This window comes from Pseudorca crassidens, chromosome 10 (genome assembly GCF_039906515.1).
Source record: "Pseudorca crassidens isolate mPseCra1 chromosome 10, mPseCra1.hap1, whole genome shotgun sequence".
Taxonomy (NCBI): Eukaryota; Metazoa; Chordata; class Mammalia; order Artiodactyla; family Delphinidae; genus Pseudorca; species Pseudorca crassidens.
In genome coordinates, this window is record NC_090305.1 from 102,844,884 (window position 1) to 102,864,585 (window position 19,702).

The following is a 19,702-nucleotide window of genomic DNA, read 5'->3' on the forward strand; positions in this document are numbered from 1 at the left end:
CAGACTTTCTCCCCGTTGCCACATATTTTCCCCCGTGACTCATTTCCGGTTCTCCCGGTCTGACAGGTGGTTCTGAGGCTTAGATGAAGCAGTCACCGGGTCCCATGCAGCACCACGACCACGGTCATCTTTGACAGCTAATAAGCAGCAATGATGATAATGTCAATTATCTTTCCTTAGGTGTCGCCTGCAATTAAAAGAAATCTGTTTGCAGCGCGACAGGAGCCCACGCAAAGCCTCAAAATAAAATGTTTCCGATTCTGTGCCACTTCTGTGGTTCAGAAACAGACTGTGTTGTTACTGAATCCAGTTGCTTGCATATTGCTGTTAATTGCCTTTTGTTTTCAAAGAGCTGATTTGTTTTTGCGTTTCTGGGGGTGGTGGGGGGGGGAGGCACTCTCCTCCTCCGAGTTGTCAGGCTGGCAAAATATGACATCCCTGATGGATTCAGCCAAGCGCCCGTGTTTTCATGGGGGCTGCGGGGGCTGCTTTATTAAGAAGCCATTTGCTCCTTCCTCTAGGCCTTCGCCTTGGGTGAGAAGCATCCCGAGTTTAAGGATGACATCTACGTGCCCTACGCTCAGTGGCTAGCAGAGAACGATCGTTTTGAGGAAGCCCAGAAAGGTAGGCCACATAGACTGGCACCTTGCACAAGGGGCAGGAGAAAGCACTGCCAAGACACACGCGTCAGGTAGGCTGCCCAGCCCTCCTGCCGTGGGCCCCAAGACAGACAGCTTCCTCGGCGGCTGTGATGTGCTTGGTGCTGAAAGGCCATGGAGCCGTGGGAGGAACACGGGCTCTGCGTGGGATGCACCCGGGCCCACCACTCACATGCCCCAGGACCTTCAGCAGGTCCTGTCTCCTCTCTGAGCAAAGCACCGTGAGCTCCAGTGTATCTTCCTGTTTATTCCTCGCAGCAGCCCTGTGATGTAGGTACCGTTTTGTAGGTGAGAAAACTGAGGTTGGAAGAGGTAAAGGGATTTGTCTGAAGTCCCACAGCTAGGAGGTGGCAGAGAGGGAATTTGAGGCAGGGTGGGGGAGGACGGAAGGAGAGTGGCCGCAGAATGGCCAGAATGGTCCCACCTGCCACTTTCCTCACCCGGAAGAGAAACTTGGGTTTTGCTTCTGGCTCAGGGAAATGGGGTGTCCTCTGCTCCTCAGCTTACCCAGTGGTAAAACGGCTGGGCACAGGAGTGAGAGGAAGTCTAGCGCTTTAAATGGTAATAATAATTTTTAAATGTGATGGCCTTCTGTGTGTCAGGCACTGACTGGGTGCTTAACCACATAACCTTGCACCTCGGCAGTAGCCTACAGAGACGCAGAGGCTAACTGTGCCCTGCAAAGTCCCAAAGCCACAGAGTGGCAAAGCCAGAATTGGACCAGGATCTGTCAGACTGGGGAGGCTGATTCTCCCAACTAGGGTTCACTGCTTCTCTAGGAAGTATTCTAATTGAAGTTGGATGTGTCATGTTCCATAGCATCCCATTTGCACTTCTCTGTGGGAACAGTTGCCACCTCCGGACACATTTCGGAGTGGCTCCCTGTGGAAGCTCCTCAGCTGAAAGGCCCCGTTGAAGGACAGCACGTTCTCCATTGCTTCACCATTTCCAGAGTACCCAGTTGCTGAAGTATGTGCATGTTTGGGCAAAACACATCAACCTATCCATCTGTCTGGTCTGTCCTTCCAAGAATCCATCGCCATAGTAACTTGGTACTCAGACAAGAGATTGGAGATGAGACTGGAACAAAGGCCAGACCTTTTCCTTCCCTAACGCAGAGGATTTGGATCATCTGAGCCACCCACATGTGGGCAAGCATCACAGCTAGAATTGCTTCCCCAGCTGCCCCCAACATCCCGAGGGTCTGGCCACACAGTAGGGACTCAAGAAATTTCTGTTAAGTGGATGTGAGAACGACTGAGAAATTTTTGCTTGTTTTCACAAATGTTTGGTTGCTAGAACCAAGCCAGATTTTCCAAGGTTGTCATCAAAAAGCACTCAGTTGGAGACTGACCAAGCGCTTGAGTCGGGCTCGGTTCTGTGACCTTGGGTGTGCCACTTCACCTCCACCTTGCGAGTGCATTCAAAAGCGTCTTCCTAGGTCTGTTGTGACGATCCAACAGACTCACAGATTCTGTTGTGAGGGAATCATCAACAAAAGCACTCTGTAAAACCACCGAGGCCGTTACAGTGCCAGGTCCTGTTAGTGTCACCTGGGGAGTCACTAGGCTTTGTCCTGGAACAGGGCAGGGGGCAGAACCTCACTGACGGTGAGCAGCGCTTCTGTCCTCGGACTTTGCCCTGCAGTTTGGCCCCTCAGCTTTCTCTGTCTGCCATGCCTTGCCAAAGCGGGTTGCCTTTTCCCAGCCAAAAAGGCGTATATCTCTCTGTACTTTTTTTCAGGATGTAGCCTTGGTTATTTATAGCCTCTGGCCTGAGAGGCGCATCCCAGCAGCACGGTGCTGCAGATGCTCCAACAAGGGTCCTACTTCTACAGCAGCCCCTTGCAAGCCCTGCAGAATTCCACCCAGCTCCCCCCATGGTGTGTGCTTTTGTGCCCCTGCAGCGTTCCACAAGGCCGGGCGGCAGGGGGAAGCAGTCAGGGTGCTGGAGCAGCTCACACACAATGCCGTGGTCGAGAGCAGATTTAATGACGCTGCCTATTATTACTGGATGCTGTCCATGCAGTGCCTCGATATAGCTCAAGGTAAGTAAACATCAGCAGGGCCGCTTGTTTTCCCGGCCCCACTCTGGCAACAAGATAAACATCAGAAGAGCTGCGAGGTTTTAATTAAAGCCCTGGGCTTTCCCCTGTGTTGCTAATTCAGAACATATCTTTTCCCTGCTACCTGGGAACCTGTAACTGGACCTGGCTGAGCCGTGGTTTCAAAATGTTGAACTAAATGAAAAGGTGAAAAAGAGATCCGTTTACAGTAACACACTCCAGATTCTCGCTCATCCCAGGCAGGAAGATAGTTTCGATGTTGCTTTCTTTCACAAGACTTCCCATGATGCACTGAGGGAGTTCTGGAAGCGGACGGGGCAGGGAGATGCTCTCCACTGGGCCGAGGCCAGCCTGCAGGAGTGGGAAAGACACTGGCATTGGAGCAGCTAGGCGACTCGTAACAAGTCACAGTCCTTCCTCAGCACTGCAGCCCCATCTGTAGCGTGGGGGTCATCCCGCCCTGCTTCCTTCATAAGGCTGCTGTGAGCCTCCCAGAACCATGGTTATAGTTTGAAAGCTGTCAAGCTCTAGCAGAAGGTGGCATTTTTTGTTCTGGCCAGTGGTTTGTGATTTGATACGCAAGGACACAGAGGGAAGAGCCATGAGGTGAGCGTGAATGAACTTGACGTCTGTCCACCCTCCCTGCCAGGTGGCTCTGGCTTGTCTGGATGCCAGTGATGGCCCTCTCGCACAGCTGGCCCTCCCCCAGGGAATGACCCTGAGAGAAGTCCTGCTGTGTGCTCTGCCCCGCCGAGACGTTAGCTGCCTCAGGATAGCGCAGCTCCTGCGCAGAGTGCCTTTCCCATCTCCCTGGCTCAGGTCTGGTGTCGGGGGAGAACCTGCACAGTCTGACACGCCCTCTCCCTCCTGCCCTGCTCCCCTCCCGCTGTGCCCTGCAGACCCTGCCCAGAAGGACGTGATGCTCGGCAAGTTCCACCACTTCCAGCACTTGGCTGAGCTGTACCACGGCTACCACGCCATTCAGCGGTACACGGTAAGGTGGCCGGGAGATGAGTCCTGGCGGGGGCACCAGTCCCGGCTGAGCTGGGAGCCCTGGGTACGTCTTAACAGAGCAGCAGACCTCTGGATGGAGGGTAAACCCAGGGCATGATGACCTGCTGAGAAATCCTCGTCTCCTCCTGGGAGACAGTTTGGAACTTTGATTTTCCTTGATTGGTTACTTGTTTGAGGTGCAGCATGTGGGCTTCAGAATTAGCAAGCCAGAGCTGGAGTGGGCCCTTCTGGTTGCTTGCTTCAGGTTTGGATGGCTCGGGCAGACTCTGGATTAGCCACTCAAAGTGCTGTCTCTCTAAGTGATCGGTGGGGGACGTTGCCTGGGGCCCTCTCTTCTAGGTGGGTGAAGGTCTAGCTCTAACCAAAGGCCTGAGGTCTCTTCCCTGGCCCTGCCACTGACCTATGTGACCTTGAGCAATTTACTTCTCCTCTCTGACCCTCAGTTTCCTTCTCTATAAAGAAGAGTGTTGCCTTGATCTCCAGAGACCCAAATAGTTCTTTTTAGTTCTTAATCCTTCTGATTAAGCCATTTTAGATCTGCCTCCTGACAGTAGGGAACAGGTGACAGATTGTTATCAGCCTCCCTATTTTGGGTACCTTCGATCACTCAACAACGTCAGCTTATCCTGTGCTCGTAAGCCAGAGGGTAATATCAATAGACGACCTTTATTGAGCACTTACTACATACCAGGCAATGTGTTGAGGGCTTTATTGTGTCAGCCTTTCAACCATGCAGTGAGATAAGTGCTGTCATCCCCATCTTACAGATGAAGAAACTGAGGCACTGGACAGAGAGATCCCACAGCTAGTAAGTAGCAGAGCCAGGACTTGAACCCAGGCAGGCTGACTTTGAGCCTGTGCTCTTAGCCCCCCACCCCACTAATTTAGAGAAGGCAGACCCCTGGCCTCACGCCCCAGCTCCACTGTGTGACCTTGGGCAAGTCGTTTACTTTCCTCTGTGCTTCAGCTTCCTTCTCTGTAAAAGGAGGATAATAACAGTACCTACCTGATGGCATTGTTGTGAGGATTCAGTGAGTTAATATTGGGAAGCACTTGGAAGAGTGACCCTGCACGAGTCTCAGCTCTTCCCACTGCCCTGTGCGGAGGCCTCAAACCAGTTTTCCATTGGCCCACTCCCCGCAGGCTGAGCAGTTGCCTTTGGGTGTCTCAAAGGCCCTGCCTTCCACCCTTGGTGCCTCTTTCCCCTCATTTGTGCTGAGCTCCTGGTACATTCTCTGCCTCTGGGGGAAGTCTGGCAAGAATGACTCTTGTGGGGAGGGGAGGTTCCCTGCCTGAGCCATTAGCCCTGCATCTCACCTCTTCCCCGCACCAGGCCCAGTGGTCTCGAGGGACCTCATCTTCCCTACAGTCTTTTTGGGGCCCCTTATCTCTATCAGGTGCTTACCTGGAAGGAAGCCCTCCAAATTAAAGACCCCAAACTCAGGGTGGAAGTCAGGGCCCAGCCCAGTCTCAATTTGCCTGAGCCACTTTGGGACCCAGCTCCGTCTCTCCCTGCTCTTCATCGCCCTTGGTCCCTGGAGGCAGGGGCCTGGCGGTCTCCTCTCTGGAACAGCTGAGCTCTGCCCCAGGACCTGATGCAGCTGTGAGCTTGTGGCAGCTTCACACCCACTTGCAGGGCCTGGCTCTTCATCCCAGCTCAGGCTTCTTCACTGGGCCCTTCCTTCATTCAACAAATGCCCGCTGTGTGACATGCCCTGTGCCAAGACCTCGGGCACAGTGCTGAAGGAGACATTGTCCCTGCCCCCCAGGAGCTCATAGTCTAGTAACAGGCGACTGCAGTGCAGTTCCCGCAAAGGAGACGCTTAGACGACTTCCTCGGAGAGGTGGCCCCCAAGCCAAGAGGTGGGAGATAAGTAAGAATGGGGCAAGTGAAGAGGACGAGGAAGGGCATTCCTGGCAGAGGTCACAGCGGGAGCAAAGGCCTGGAGGTGGGTGTGGTGTTTTAGGGTTTGGCATCAGGGCCCGGCAGAGCAGCTCTGATTCAGAGCAGGCTGGAAAGGGAAGCATCAGACCTTTTCTGAGATAATGGCGTCCTTCCCAGAGGAGAGGTGCGAATCCCGAGGACCCCCCCCACCACACACACACACTCCCTCCTCTTTCTGGGACATTTCTTAGCTTCCACATCTAGTGCAGTATAACCAGAGGCAGGCTTCTCCCTGGCTGTCACCCAGAAAAGGATGCACTCTCAGGTTTTCTTGGGTTCTTGGAATGAACAGAAGCTATAGAAATTTAAGTGAGAACTAAAGAGAGAATGCTGGGTTCTGGACCAAAGAAGTAGTGTAAAGTGAGTCCTCACAAACTGAGACCTAAGACCCTCACAGACTGAGGGCCTAAGTCCTGGTGGCTCAGTGATGACTGTGACCTAGCAAGACCCTTCAGGAAATGTCAGTTTTATTACCATTAGGTGCTCACTGGTGGGGGGTGGGGGTGGGTAGCTGGCCTGCTTTCATCTTGTCATCTAAAGCCGCGCGCCAGATTCCTTCGAAACAGGGTTTTCTTAATCTTTTATAGACTCCTCCTGATAGAAAGTTCCCTCTGCTCTACTGTGTTGAGCTTCTGGCAGCCTCTGGGTGCAGAAGACCTGTTCCTTCAACTCAGCATGTCTTGAGTGCCTGTCTGTCAGGGCCTGTGCCGGGCTCTGGGGGCGGAGGGATGCAGCTGGGAGCCCCAGCACCTGGCACACCTGTGGGCGTCGCACAGTCAGGCTGCTGCTGTACAGCAGAGAAGAGGCCTGCGATTTCATCCTACAAAGGGTTAATTGCCTCCGCTTAAAGACGTGCTTATATGGAGGTCGTCTTAAACCGCATAAAGGTCTCCTCTTTTAGAGCTACTTGGAGACAGCTTGAGCTCAGGGAAGTGGAATCCTTACTGACCCCAGAGGCAGTGAGCTTGGGAGAAAGACATTGTTGGGCTTTGGGATCAGACCTGGGTTTGAATCCCAGCTCCACTCCTTTCTAGCTGGTGACTTGGGCAGATCATCTCTCGAGGCCTCGGTTTTCTCGTCAGCACAGTGAGGATGACAATGCTTCCCTCACGGGGTTGGGTTGGGGACCACCGGAGGCAGTGGCTGCAGGCGCCCGGCACACAGTAGGTGCCCACTGGGTGGGTCTGCTGTTCTGTTGAAGTCGCTTGGAGTTACTGGTGTCTGCCTCTCGCCCGGCCCAGCAGCAGCTCGGCTGAGAAATTCAATCCTGTTTGCTTTCCTCACGGCAGGAGGAGCCGTTCAGTTTCCACCTTCCCGAAACGCTCTTCAACATCTCCAGGTTCCTGCTGCACAGCTTGACCAAGGACACTCCCCTGGGCATCTCTAAAGTGTATCCTTTCTCTCACCCCACCCTCTGTCCCGCCCCTCTTGTCTAATGGCCAGAGCACTTTGCTGGCAGAAGTTTCCCTCTCTCCAGCTGCCTCGGGGAGGGGAGAGAGCTCGCCCTGCCGCTGCTGTTCGGCTGGACGAGAGGCTCAGCCAGGGAGACCGAGGAAGCGCCAAGGGAGGATTAGTTTTCAGGGCTCTCTGGGCTGGGCCCAGCAGCAGGCCTCTGGCCAACACACTGTCCAGGCCCTCCCAGAACCCACAGATGAGGGTGTGACTGAAGTGAAGGAAACGCCAGGCCTTCGGGGCTTGGAATATTGGGCACTTCCCTGGGGGGTGGGGGGGGACCATTTATTCAGCCCAGGCGGACAGAGCACCTGCTGCATCCCCGGCTCCGGACCAGGCAGTAGGCGACAAACTGCCATCAAATGGGGAGGTGACAAGTGTCAGGGCCTTGTTCAGTGGGGCGTGTGCTGTGTCCCAGGGTGGAATGCAGCTAGGCCGGGGCCAGGGTTGGCGAAGGCTGCCTAGAGGAGGTGACAGCCATCCTGTAGGCTGAGGTAACCAGGGAAGACGTGGAGTACATGTTCCAGGGGAGCGCCCAGCGCCTGGAAGGGCTTGGAGGGAAGTGAGGTGGGGGGAGGGAGGAGCTCCCCCTCAGAGAGGAAGGCCCTTCCCCGCAGAGGAAGGCCCCCTGCGTGCGAGCCAGGCTGGAGGGGCAGCGGCCTGAGGGCCTCCCTGTGAGCCGGCCTCTCCTTCTCTGTCTGGTAAGGGCCACGGAGGGGCCGTGAGCGGAGGCGGGGCCTGAGGGCCTGTGCTGCCAGAAACCACCAGGAAATGACCCCAAATCCTGAAGGTCCTCAAAGTGATAAAAGTCATAATAAACCCATGTCCTCTTCGAAACACCACTATCTCTAAGCCCCTTCCCAGCCCCACCCAACCCTGCCTTCTTTCCTTGAGTAAAAAACTCTCCCAGTCGAGGGTTCAGAGGTGAGAACTAGCTTCTCTAAAGGGTTTCAGGCCCGTCATTTACATTTCAGGGGAAGCTGCCACAGACCAAGGGGCTCTCGGGACCTACACCCGGCCTTTGCTGCAAGTTCTGTTCAAGTCAGCAGAGTTTGACTGAACCCTTGCCCTGAGCTTCACCCTTGCTGTCCACTGGGGATGTGGAAACAGCTCCCGACACAGCGCCTGACCCTGATCAGGCACGGTGGAGACACAGACAAGGAAACTGGCCTCCACGTGACTGCTGGGGTGGGCGGGGCCACGCTGGGGGTGTGGGGAACAGGAGCCTCGGGGAGGGAGAGTGGGGAGGAGGTTGGGCCTGGGCCTCATTTAGCTGAGGCGTGTTAGGGAGAAGTGGGGAAGGGCATTCATAGGTGGGGGGAGGGGAGGAAGGGCAGGCCAGGCCTGGGCACAGCCGGCCTTTGAGGTGACCTGAGATGGAGCACAAAGCCTAGGAGTTCCAAGGAGGGCCTTGGAGCAAGGGAGGCTGCGCTCAGAGCTCGCCATGGCCTTGGTGAAGTGCAGGCAGAGGAGTGTCTGCACCGGGGAGGTCTGGGACCAGGCTCCGTTGGCGGGGCTGGAGCAGGGGGGTGCTTGGTGCCAGGCATCCTAGGGCCTGGCTGGCAGGCTGGGTGAGGCCGAGGGAGCCGTTCTGGCTTAGGCAGGGTACAGAGTGAGCCGTCAGCAGGCCCAGAAACCCCAAGCAAGATCAAAATATTAATGGAAACTACGCTGTCTCTATCTCTGGAAAAATCTCTGGGCCTTGATACCCGAGAAATATACTTACATCCCACGAATGAGCGAGGCAGTGCTCAGACTCCTTCCCGTGCTCTCCTGGCACCAGCATGAGCTGCGTTCCAGCACGGAGCTCGCTCCAGAGGTGGGCAGTGCCAGCTCTCGGGCCTGGAGTGACCTCTACTGTCCTTAACGTCGTTATCGGCAGGAACACGCTCTTCACTCTAGCCAAACAGAGCAAAGCACTGGGTGCCTACAAGCTGGCCCGGCACGCCTATGACAAACTGCAGGGCCTGCACACCCCGGCCAGGTTCCAGAAGTCCATTGAGCTGGGCAGCCTGACCATCCGCTCCAAGCCCTTCCAGGACAGCGAGGTGAGGGCGCGGCCCCCTCGGGCAGGAGGCTTCTCCTGACACCTCCTAGTGCGATCTGGGTTCATTTGTAGATGGCTGCCGTGCTCCTGGGGCTTTGCTCTCCCGCCCGCCTGCCAGCCACCCAAGCCCTGGCTTGCCAACTCTCTCCCCTCTTCCCTCTCTGTGTCCTCTCTTCTCCGCCACAGCCCTGCCCTCCCTTGCTTCCTAGCTCTCCCGAGGCTCCAGGTCTGCTCCGCCCCAGTGCCCAGGTTGGCCCTGCCTTCACCTCAGCCTAGGAGCCCCTCCCCTAGCCCACCCCTTCTGGAACCGGTTTGTCACTTGCCAGCAAATCTACTCCGAGTGTCCGCAGCTCAGTCAGTGCCCCAGCCCGCCTTCCTCCAACCCAACCAGCCGCTGTCTCTTTCACAGTCCCCTCCTTCAAGCACAGAGTGGAGACTTGGCATCAGACAGATCTAGGTTCAAATCCCAGTTCCCCCATTTCCTCGGTTTCCAGCTCTATGAAATGGGGATGCGCCTAATAGCTTTCCCACGAGAGGCTGTGAAGAGAAGTGAGCCAGCGTGGGTAATGTGCTTAGTGCAGTCCATGGAGCACAGGGACTGGCTGGTAAACGGGGGCCGCGGTGGTTGTCATTCCTGCCAGGAGAACCGCGCTGCTGAGCCCTGCCTGGGAAGGGGGTGTCCAGCACCGCTGTGGTTCCTGTAGGCCCTTATGCTGCTTTGCTGCAGCTCAGAGCCTGTGCGCTGTGCCCTCTCCAGTGCCCCCTCCCCACCTACCCAGGTGGCCTTTCCTCTCAGCCGCCAGGCCCCAGGGAGCTGAAGCCAGGGGAGGAGACGGGGCTGGACCCCACCCCACCCCTGCTGGGCCCTCGGGCCTTTGTGGTGCTGGCGTTTTGTAGGAGCTGGTGCCCTTGTGCTACCGCTGCTCCACCAACAACCCGCTGCTAAACAACCTGGGCAATGTTTGCATCAATTGCCGCCAGCCCTTCGTCTTCTCAGCCTCTTCCTATGGTGAGTGCTGTGTGCGGTTGGGGCGGCCGGCATGTGGGTGGGGCACCTGTGTCCTCCTTTGGAAATCGGGGACCGTGAGACCCCACCCCGCCTGACACACACAGTCACTCCGGGTTCCCAGAGGCAGGACCTCAGTGCTGCCCCGACCTGAAGCACCCACCCCTCAGAGCCCAGTGTGCAGCGCTGCCTGATGAAAATGCCTGGGAAGAGGCGCCGCTAGTCAGGCCCTCCGTCTGCGAGGCTGACGTGGCTCTCAAGCCCCAGCTTCTTCCATGTTGACGAGGGTCAAAAGCCCTTTCCCAGTAGCTGTGCAGAGACGCTTCTCTTCTTCCGTTGGAGAGGAGTCCCTCCGGCTCCTAGGGGGACAGAGCAGGGGTAAAGGCCCCCGGTGCTCACCCTTGCGTACACACGCATGCCTGCACGCACACACACGTACACGCACACATGCTTGCTTACCCCAGATGTGTGGCAGGCAGCAATGCTGCACCTGCCAGCTTTCAGAGAGGCCTGTGCTGGGTGGGGAAGGAGCTCTGGGACCCTTCCACCCCCTCGCGCTGCCTGGTGAGAGCATTCCAGCCCCAGCCCCTCCCCCTCCCTGTGCCTGCAGAGGTGCTGCACCTGGTTGAATTCTACCTGGAGGAGGGGATTACTGATGAAGAAGCCGTCTCCCTAATTGACCTGGAGGCGCCAAGACACAAGCGTGAGAATAAATGGCAAGAGATCGCAAGCAACAGTATCCTGGGTGCTGGCCAGACCCTGTGTGTGTCAGCTGAGCGTCGGCCTGGGAGCACGCCAGGAGGCAGGGGCCTTGGGGGGTAAGGCCAGGGCAGGGCAGGCCACCCTGTGTGATGGTGAGGACCATGTGGGAGCAGGCATAGGGCCAGAAATGGGCAGAGCTCTGGCCAGGGTGCAGCGGTGCAGGAGGGGACAGCACGTGCCCACAGGCCAGAAGTGGCACGTGGAAGTGGAGATGCCACCTTGGCCTTCCACCCAGGAGGGCCTCCCACCCACCCCTGGCTCCTGAAAGGCGCTCCCCTGCTACTGGCTGTGTGGGGCTGGTGAGCAGCCAACGCGGCGTATGACGCCTGTGTCGGTGGCCCAGCTCTTCTGGTCAGGTCACTTTTATGGACAAGGGACAGAGACACAACTTGGACAGGCCAGGCAACAAAAAGGTGTAGAGAAACCTAGCGTGGACGGGTGCTCAGCCTCACCCAGATGCTTGCTCAGCGCTGACGGGAGCCTGCCTCCTCTCCTCTGGGGCCTGCTATCCTCTGGTAGCTTCATTCGTAGGCCGCACCTGCCCTGTCCCCACCAGCAGTGCCCAGCCTGCATCCCATCAGCCCTGCGACCCCCGGCGCTTCTCCCAGCGTGTCAGCATAAACCCCGGGGCACGCCCTCCCTGGAACAGCTCGGGCCACAGGCCACACGTCAGGTGTCCCTGTGGCCAGGACCGCAGTCATGGTCCCAGCCGAGCCACGGCGTGCACACGGTGGGCCTTGTGAGCACACGGCAGCTGGGTGGGCAGGTCTCGGTGGGCTGGGAGCCGGTGTTTCTACACGCTTTCAGACGAGGCCGGTGGCGCTGGTCTGTGGACCACGTTTGGAGGAGCAGGATTGAGGAACACCCAGGCAGTTGTTTACTGAAGGACGGAGACGGGAAGCGTATCTGCACTCACGCCCACCCTCTACACACTCACGTCAGATGCTTAGGCTGGGTCGTAGATGCTGTGCGGGGCCACGTCCCGCGCCTGACTCGGCACCAGCAGCCTCCCTTCCCCTGGGGGGCCCTTCCTCATCGGACCCAGCCAGCCTGGCAGAGGGGCGGCTCCCTGGGATCCGCAGGCGCTCTCCGCCTTCCCCCTGAAACAGGATCTGCGAGGCCACCTCAGGTGCCTGCAGACCACCCGGCAGCTGCTGAGTGTTTCTTCAGGAGCTGGCGGGTTTGCCGGCCGTGGTTTCCAGCCAGGCCCATCGTTGCTGCTTCCACACCAGCAGGCCCACAGGCCTCCGCTCACACGGCGCTTCTCGCCGGTCTCCATGAGCCGTGCCTGGTCTGAGGGGGCAGCAGAGGCCCGTCAGAGCCCCTTGTCTCCCCCTTCCCCACCTGTGCTCTGGGTGTGGCCCCGGCCTCGTGTGACCGCGGCGTCACCCCGGCCCACATTCCCTCTGTCCCTCCATCTGGAAAGCCACTCCACAGACATTGCCACGCTTCCCCACGGCTGGTAGGGAGAGTGCCACTCAAGGCCTGGAGGGAGCTCCCGTGGGTCTCAACGCATCGGGTGGAGGGTGGGGCCTGTCCCTCGGCCCCAGGTCCCGTCCTTGACTAGCTCCTGCAGCTTCCCAGACTCTGAGGCTGGACGAGACCCTGGACTCCATGGGAGACGATGACCCCTTCACAGCCAAGCTGAGCTTCGAGGTGAGGGCACCCCTCTGAGTGACGGGCTGCTGAGGCCCATGAGGCCTGCTGGGAGGGCGGTCTTGGGTCCTTTTCCTGCACACATTCCCTGTCGGGGCCACTCGGGGGAGAGGAGGTGCCCTCACAGAGGTGGCCTGGCCAGGTTCTATTGAGGGACCCGGTGGGGGAAGTGTCTGGGGTCCTCTGGGATCATAATCCACGTAAACATGTCCCCATGGCTGAGTGAGGGCCCTGGTGCCCCTCTCCCCGCCTGCCCTACAGCAAGGTGGCTTGGAGTTTGTGCCCGTGGTGGTGAACCGCTCGGTGCTGCGCTCCATGAGCCGGCGGGACGTGCTCATCAAGCGCTGGCCCCCGCCCCTGCGGTGGCAGTACTTCCGCTCCCTCCTGCCCGACGCCTCCATCACCATGTGCCCCTCCTGCTTCCAGGTACCTTGCCTGCTGCCTGCAGCTCATGTGTGGTTCCCAGTTTCTCGTCTCCACTGCTTTTCCATTTCCCAGATGTCCCCTTAGGGAGGCCAGGCATCTGGGAGGAACACAGGTGTCCCTCAGCGGCCAAGGCCAAGGCCAGGGCTCCGAGTTGGGAGAAAGACTCGGCCATCCTTAGGCCCTCCCCACTCTCACATGCATTCCATGGGCTGTCTGGAGTGGACTTGCCCCTGACCCTGTGCTTTCTGTACCTGCCCTTAAACCAGGAGGGCTGGGCAAATGTGATGCACCTTTGAACTTCATTTAGGAAAAAAAGGGGCCTCAGACCTTCTCCCCCTCCCTCCCAGTCCTCAGACAAAGGTGGCCTGGATGTGGTGTTTATAGTCCCGACTCACTGCCAAGCCACCTGCCCTTGGAAGGTCAGTGGTCCCCACCAAGCTTGGGGCTGCTGAGCGCCCAGAGCTGCGGCCTGGGGTCCCGGCCGTCTCTCCTCAGATGTTCCACTCAGAGGACTACGAGCTGCTGGTGCTTCAGCACACCTGCTGCCCCTACTGCCGGAGGCGCATCGACGACCCCAGCCCTTGACCGCAGCCTCGGGACCACCTGCCCCCTCCCGGCCGCCTTGCAGGCAGCTGGGCTACCGAAGGACGAGTTAAACTGTCAGAATGTGTCTTCTGCCCAGATCAAGTTTGAACTCTAGGGAGGGGCCTTGTGTAACCACGGAATTCCTATTTATGGCATTTCATGCCTTGTAAATACTGCCAGGAGAGGGAGAAGAGAATGTACATATATTTTCTAAGAAAAAAAAATCTGTTACTTTCAGAACGGCTCTGAGTTGTTCACGGCAGCCTGCTGGAGTCCACAGATCTGTCAGACCATTAACATGTACACTTTGTGAACAGATTGCCTCAATAATTACAAATAAAAGGGCTACTTATTTTCATCATCCGTGCCTGCATTTTCACGAATCTTCGTATTGTCTGCAACTTAATTTCCTTATGCAAAAGTGCACCTGTTTCTAATTTGATCTGAGAGGAACATTACATTTGTGTGCTCTTAAAATTTAATCTAATCGAAATGGGAATGGTAGGGGAACGGGTTTTTAAAAATATTTATTTATTTTGGTTTTAACGGGGCTCCATCTCAACGAGAAGATAAGATATCTGGCTCTAAAGAAGGTGCCAAAGAGGGCTGCCGCTCCCGGGGGCTCTGGAGTCGACTCTCTACTTCCCAGCTGGGGCCAGGCCCCCCTGCTCCCCACCATCCCCTAGCCCCCCAAGCTGAGCTGAAGCTTTCCCCTTCCTTCAGCTCCTGGAGCGGGTAGGTTTCGTTTGAAGTTCCAGGAAGGTCCCTTCTCCTGAGCACCGGCAAGTGTCCGATTCGGCAGCTCGAGGGCCGATGAGAAGCTGGGGAGGGGAGCTGACATTTATTGGGGACCTTTTCTGTGCCCGCCGTGCTTCATAGGCTGGCTCAGTTCTCATAGGCTGGCTCAGTGACGGAGGGGGGTGATTTCCCTTCTGCCGCCATGGGGGCTAGTGGAGGTGCTGGGGCCCTGGCTGCGAAGCCCCTGTCCTGTCCTGAGGCCTCTCCCTTCGCCCTCCGGTCTACCTACCCAGGAGGCAGCGAACAGTCCAGTGCTTTATACAAAGTCCTGACGGCAGGAAGAAGGGAACTGGGCTGCCAGGGAATGTGTGGAAACCACCCTGGTGATTAGATATTGATACTTTACAGGGCATCTGTGAAGTGGGCAGAGCGGGACAAATGTCCCCATCGGAGGGATGAAGACCCTGAGGCCTGGAGAAGGGAGCAGCTGCAGAGGCCACCCAGTGGTGAGTCCAGAGCTGGACCCCTGCCCCACCCTCTCCTACCAGCCTCCCTCTGCATCTCTCTTAGGGGATGATGGAGGAAAATACAGAAAGGGAGCCAGAGAGTTGTGCCAACAGAACTCCTCCGTTGAGTGTCTAATTACGTACGATCATGCATGCTCTCTCTCTCGCTAAACATTTATTAATGTGTTAGCGTTTCCATTAGCGCATTACTTGAACTGAAAGCACTTGCATATGGCTGGGAGAAAGGAGAGGGAATAAACAGCCCCCCCACCGCCACCTAACAGGCGTCAATCACAGTGACAGATAAGATGGAGGCTAGAGGCAGGGGAGGGGCCCAGCCTGAGACTCCAGCGTGCATCCTGTCAGCCGAACGACGCAGAGGTGAGGGTGTGCTGTGCCGGGTTCTGCTGCCACAGGGGAGCTGAGCTCCAGAGGCCTGGGTCTGAGCTCCCGTTAAGTCTGGCCCTGACTGACTGAGCGCCAGACATGGTGCCGAGCACTTTCCGTGCATCATCTTCTGTAACCCTCTGCCGTCTTCAAGGATGTCCATTGTACAGATGCTGAGACTCAGGCTCAGTGACATTCTCTTTTCTTTCATTCATCAAATATTTACTGAGTCGAGACAGAGTCACAGGCAGGCACAGCCTTTGTGCGTGAGCACTGTGTCCTGCTGCTCTCCTGTTCCGACCTGGACAAGGCCTTGGCCAGGTCCAGCCCTCTCTCCAAGGCTGTTTTCCCATCTGTACAAGAGGCCCCTCCAGCTCTGACACTGAGGTTCCAGCCTCAGTCTGTGTCAGATGACCCTGACAGCCCCTCCCATGCCACAGTGAGGCAGGCACCACGGGGGTCTCGAGATGCCTGTCTCACTAAGAGGAGACTGAGGCCCGGGGAGGGGAGCGGCTGCCAGAGGCTGTGCAGCTTGGAAGTGGTTCAGGCTGCGACTTGATCCTGACCTCTTGGCTCCAGGTCCTCAGCACTGTTCCCAGTTCCTGGAAGGAGGAGGTACGGAAGCAGGGATTGGGTGGCCCAGAAAGAGCCCCAGGCCAGACCTTAGGTGGCCCTGGCTCTGGCCTGGCCTCAGCCCACTGGTGTCTGCACCTACCCCCAGCAAGGCTGCCGAAGCCGGGAGCCCCTCATGGCTCTCGAACAGGTGGGCAGGTGCCCCTTCTCCAAGGTTGCTGCCGGTGGCAGATACCAGATGACCTTCCACTTGTGCCAGCCCTGACCTCAGGGTAGGTAGGAGCCCCAGCAGACAGGCCACCACTGGGCAGGGCTGTCACCCTGGGCCCAGCACTTGCCCAAGTACACCCTGATACTCCTCCAGCCAGACTCCAGAACATCTCCTAGAATGGAACCCGGCCACGCCCCTCCCCTGCTTGTAACTTTAGTGGCCCCTGCTGGCCGCCAGCTGGCCCCCCGGACTCGTAGGCCCTCCTGCCTCCCCTGCCATCCCATCCCGCGGCCCCAGCGCCTCTACGCCAGCCGGCCCTTCCCTCCTTGGACCTGGACCCAGCTGTCCCCCTGCCTAGGCTGGGGAGCTTCGCCACTTCCTGGTCCAAATCTCACTCCTCTGGGCCCCCACAGCACTGGGGCTGGAGCATATTCCCACCTCTCACGGTTATTAGTTTTCCCTTTGTCTGCTGCCTCCTAAGCCTGGGAGCTCCTTGAGGACGGGGACTGTCTAGGATTCATCTCAGTGTCCCCAGCACCCAGCTCAGGCCAAATGTTGCAGTGGGAGGGAAGGAAGAAGGAGGAAGGAAGTGGGGCGGGAGGAGAGGAGGCCGGAAGGAGAGGAGAGTCGGCCTCTCCTTCCCTCTCCCCCCTTGACATTCTCAGCTCAGTCTAAGGCGTCACTCAGCTGTGGTGACGCAGCCTGTGGGGTTAAGCCAGTGAGGGGAGGCGGCGGGGGGCGGGTGCTGCTGACCAAGCAGCACCTCCACGCAGAGGCTTACGAGCTATTTGTGCGCTGTCCCCTAAACCCTAATCCTGCATGGCCAAGTAGGAGCCCTACCCCTGGCGTGCCAGAGGGGCTGGCCCGGGGAAGCAGAGACGACCAACCCCGGTGGCCCCGGCGCCACCCCTCACGGCTCTTCGCAGCTTGTTCTCAGCCTGGCCAAGAGGGGCAGCGGCTCAGAAGGTTGCCCACACCCGGACTTGGGCCTCGTGTGCTCTGAGCCGCTCTCTAAACCTCCTGACACAGGGGACGAAAGAGCTCAGGCTGGAGGGCTAGCCGCCTGGCCTCCGTTCCGGCTCTGCCGAGGAACATCATTTCCTCCAGTGGTCAGAGGGGACTTGAGGCCTCCTCACGGGGCTGGGAGCAGATGTTCCTTCACTGGGCAAATCTTTACTGAGCACCTACTCTGGGCTGCAAGCTCAGGTGTAGCCAAGAACAGGCCGAGCCAGCCCTGCCTTCTAGAGAGAGATGGGCCGTCAGTCAGGAGACACATAAGACCGTTGCTAACGGTGATGACTACGGAATAGGAAATGAACGTGTGATGGGTGGGTGCCCAGACGTTTAGAGCTGGCGGGGGCTCTCCATGGCTATGGATTGAACGAGGTTCAGAAGAGGATAACGCTTTCAGCAATGCTCACTGATCACTTACAGGAAACTGAGGCACAGGGAAGTGGGGAGGGCTGGGCTACACCTGGCGCTGTGGCCGCAGAGCCTCAGTCCAGCGAGGGAGGACCGTGAGACCTGTATCGTCAGGCCTGAAGGTCTGTGAGCGCTTTCCCTGGTGGGGAAAGCGGGTCAGGTTTACCATGCAGGTGGGCGTGGATCCCCGGAGTTTTCTAGCCCCAGCAAACTGAGAGGGGAAGCGGGTCTTCCGGGGCTCTCTTGGCGACCGAGAGCCACAGGCTTGAGCCCAGTGCCACCTCCACCACTGCTGCCCAGGCTTGACCGACTCAGTCAGGCCTTTTCCAGCACCCCAGCGCAGCCCTCTTTTGTCATTGGCAGCGTGGTGTGAGTTATGAAGGGAAGCTCTTCCTGAGAGCCGTCTTTGGGGCAGGAGGGAGATGTGGCCAGGCAGGTTTGTCACATGACCTGGGTGACTCCCTGCCAACTAGGGGCCTTGGTCTCCCCACCTGCAAAATGCGGCAAGGAGGGGGTCAGAGTAGGTATCTTTTAATGACCTTCCTGCTCGCTCCATGAGCCTGTTCCTCTGAACAAAAAGAGCTTTTTTTTTTTTTTTTTTAGTTTTTTATCATGCGCTACAGAACAGAGCTCCATCACATCAGGGATGGCCTTTAACCCCCCATCTCCTCACCCTGTGAGTGTGGGATTATTAGACTTTCCTACAGAGGGTGAACCTGAGTCTTAGAGAAGGGAAGCACTTCCTGATGTAACCTAGATCCATCGCCTCAGTCCACAAATATTTCTTGAGCACCTATTATGTGCCAGACCTCAGGGAATACTTCAGTGAACCAAACAGAAATCCCAGCTCATTCAGTTTCAGGGAAAATGATTTACATGCTCCTGCTGTGTGTGGAGCTGGGCTCTGGGGCCCTGTGGTGAGCAGGACAGGCCCCAGCCTACCCCGAGGGACTCAAACGTTACAGCCTAGGAGATGGACAAAAGACACATGAACAGAATAGGAATTAAAAGCTTCCAGATTGTCATAAGCGCTAGGAGGTAACAAGCAAGGTCCTGAGGTCGAGGGTCGAGGGATCAGCCCGGCCTGGGCAGGGCTGTGTGGGCTGGTGTTGATCCAGGGTGTCCACTGTCTCTCCTTCTGTCTGGCTACCAAGGGGCGCGTCAGAAACTCTTCACCTTGACCTCATTAATGACAGGCCTAATCACTGGGCCAAGCGCCTTGCACTTTGAGGGACCACGCCCCACCCACCCGCCACGCCTGCCCCTGGCTCGTTCACCAGCACACATTTCATCAGACTTCTGTGCACGAGTCCTGACCCTGCCCGGGGCCTCAGGGGTCTGGAGCCCCAGGTGGGCTGGAGGGAAGGGGGCACATTTCTAAGCAGACAGGTGTAGGAAACCCAGGTGGGAAGAGAAACTAGCATGAGGGAACTTAAGTGATGGAAGTCTTGAAGACTGGTACACTTCCCTGGCCAGCCTTGTATTCCCAGACTCAGGACCTTTGCACATGCTGTTCTCTCTCCCTGAGCGTCTCTACCCCCACAGAACTCCTTCCACCCTTGAGTTCTCAGAGAGGCCTTCCTGGGCTGCTCTAGACAACCGTGCTGTGGGAGTAAGTTGCCATCTGAACTTACCCTGTTGTTACTGGTTTCATTATTTGTTTGTGAGGCCCTCCTTGCTCTCCTGTGTCCAAGAAAGACACTTCCTGCAGGCAGGGCCTTGGTCCTTCTTGTCCACTCTGTCCCCCAGAACTGAGCACCTTGTGTGGATCACAGTAGGTGCTGGATAAAAATTTGTGGCTGGGGGCTTCCCTGGTGGCGCAGTGGTTGAGAGTCTGCCTGCCGATGCAGGGGACACGGGTTCGTGCCCCAGTCCAGGAAGATCCCACAGCAGCTGGGCCTGTGAGCCATGGCCGCTGAGCCTGCGCGTCCGGAGGCTGTGCTCCGCAGTGGGAGAGGCCACAACAGTGAGAGGCCCGCATACCACAAAAGAAAAAAAAAATTGTGGCTGGCCCGTGGTCAATGAGCACCTGAAGGCCAGGCTCCCAGTTCACTCCTGGGGGATGTCCTCACCATCCTGCTATACATGGGGGCCCTCATTTTCCCCCAGAGCTCATCCCGCTGTCCTGGGACCCACCCTCATGGCATTGCCTATCACCTGGCATCCAAGGCCCACGGTCCCAACCCAGCCTGACCAGACATCCCGGGTCACATCCTGTGTGCTGCAGTGTCCACCCAGTCCTGTTTCC

General features: G+C 57.6%; 2 protein-coding genes across 17 annotated transcripts in view; one reads left to right on the forward strand and one right to left on the reverse strand.

Annotated features, from left to right (window-relative positions):
* Positions 1 to 19,702, reverse strand: part of RPL32 (ribosomal protein L32) — a 122,531-nt gene that overhangs the window by 95,079 nt on the left and 7,750 nt on the right. The window lies entirely within an intron of this gene.
* Positions 1 to 19,702, forward strand: part of IFT122 (intraflagellar transport 122) — a 78,045-nt gene that overhangs the window by 56,896 nt on the left and 1,447 nt on the right. For 3 of the 16 annotated variants that reach the window (XM_067755539.1, XM_067755540.1, XM_067755552.1), the window contains 8 exons: positions 522 to 624; positions 2,566 to 2,706; positions 3,624 to 3,718; positions 6,973 to 7,073; positions 9,018 to 9,183; positions 10,080 to 10,191; positions 10,799 to 11,006; positions 11,758 to 12,520. In XM_067755539.1, the coding sequence (XP_067611640.1) occupies positions 522 to 624; positions 2,566 to 2,706; positions 3,624 to 3,718; positions 6,973 to 7,073; positions 9,018 to 9,183; positions 10,080 to 10,191; positions 10,799 to 11,006; positions 11,758 to 12,247 (1,416 nt within the window). In that variant the 3' untranslated portion in view covers positions 12,248 to 12,520. The other 13 variants (XM_067755543.1, XM_067755544.1, XM_067755554.1 and 10 more) reach the window with 10 other exon arrangements.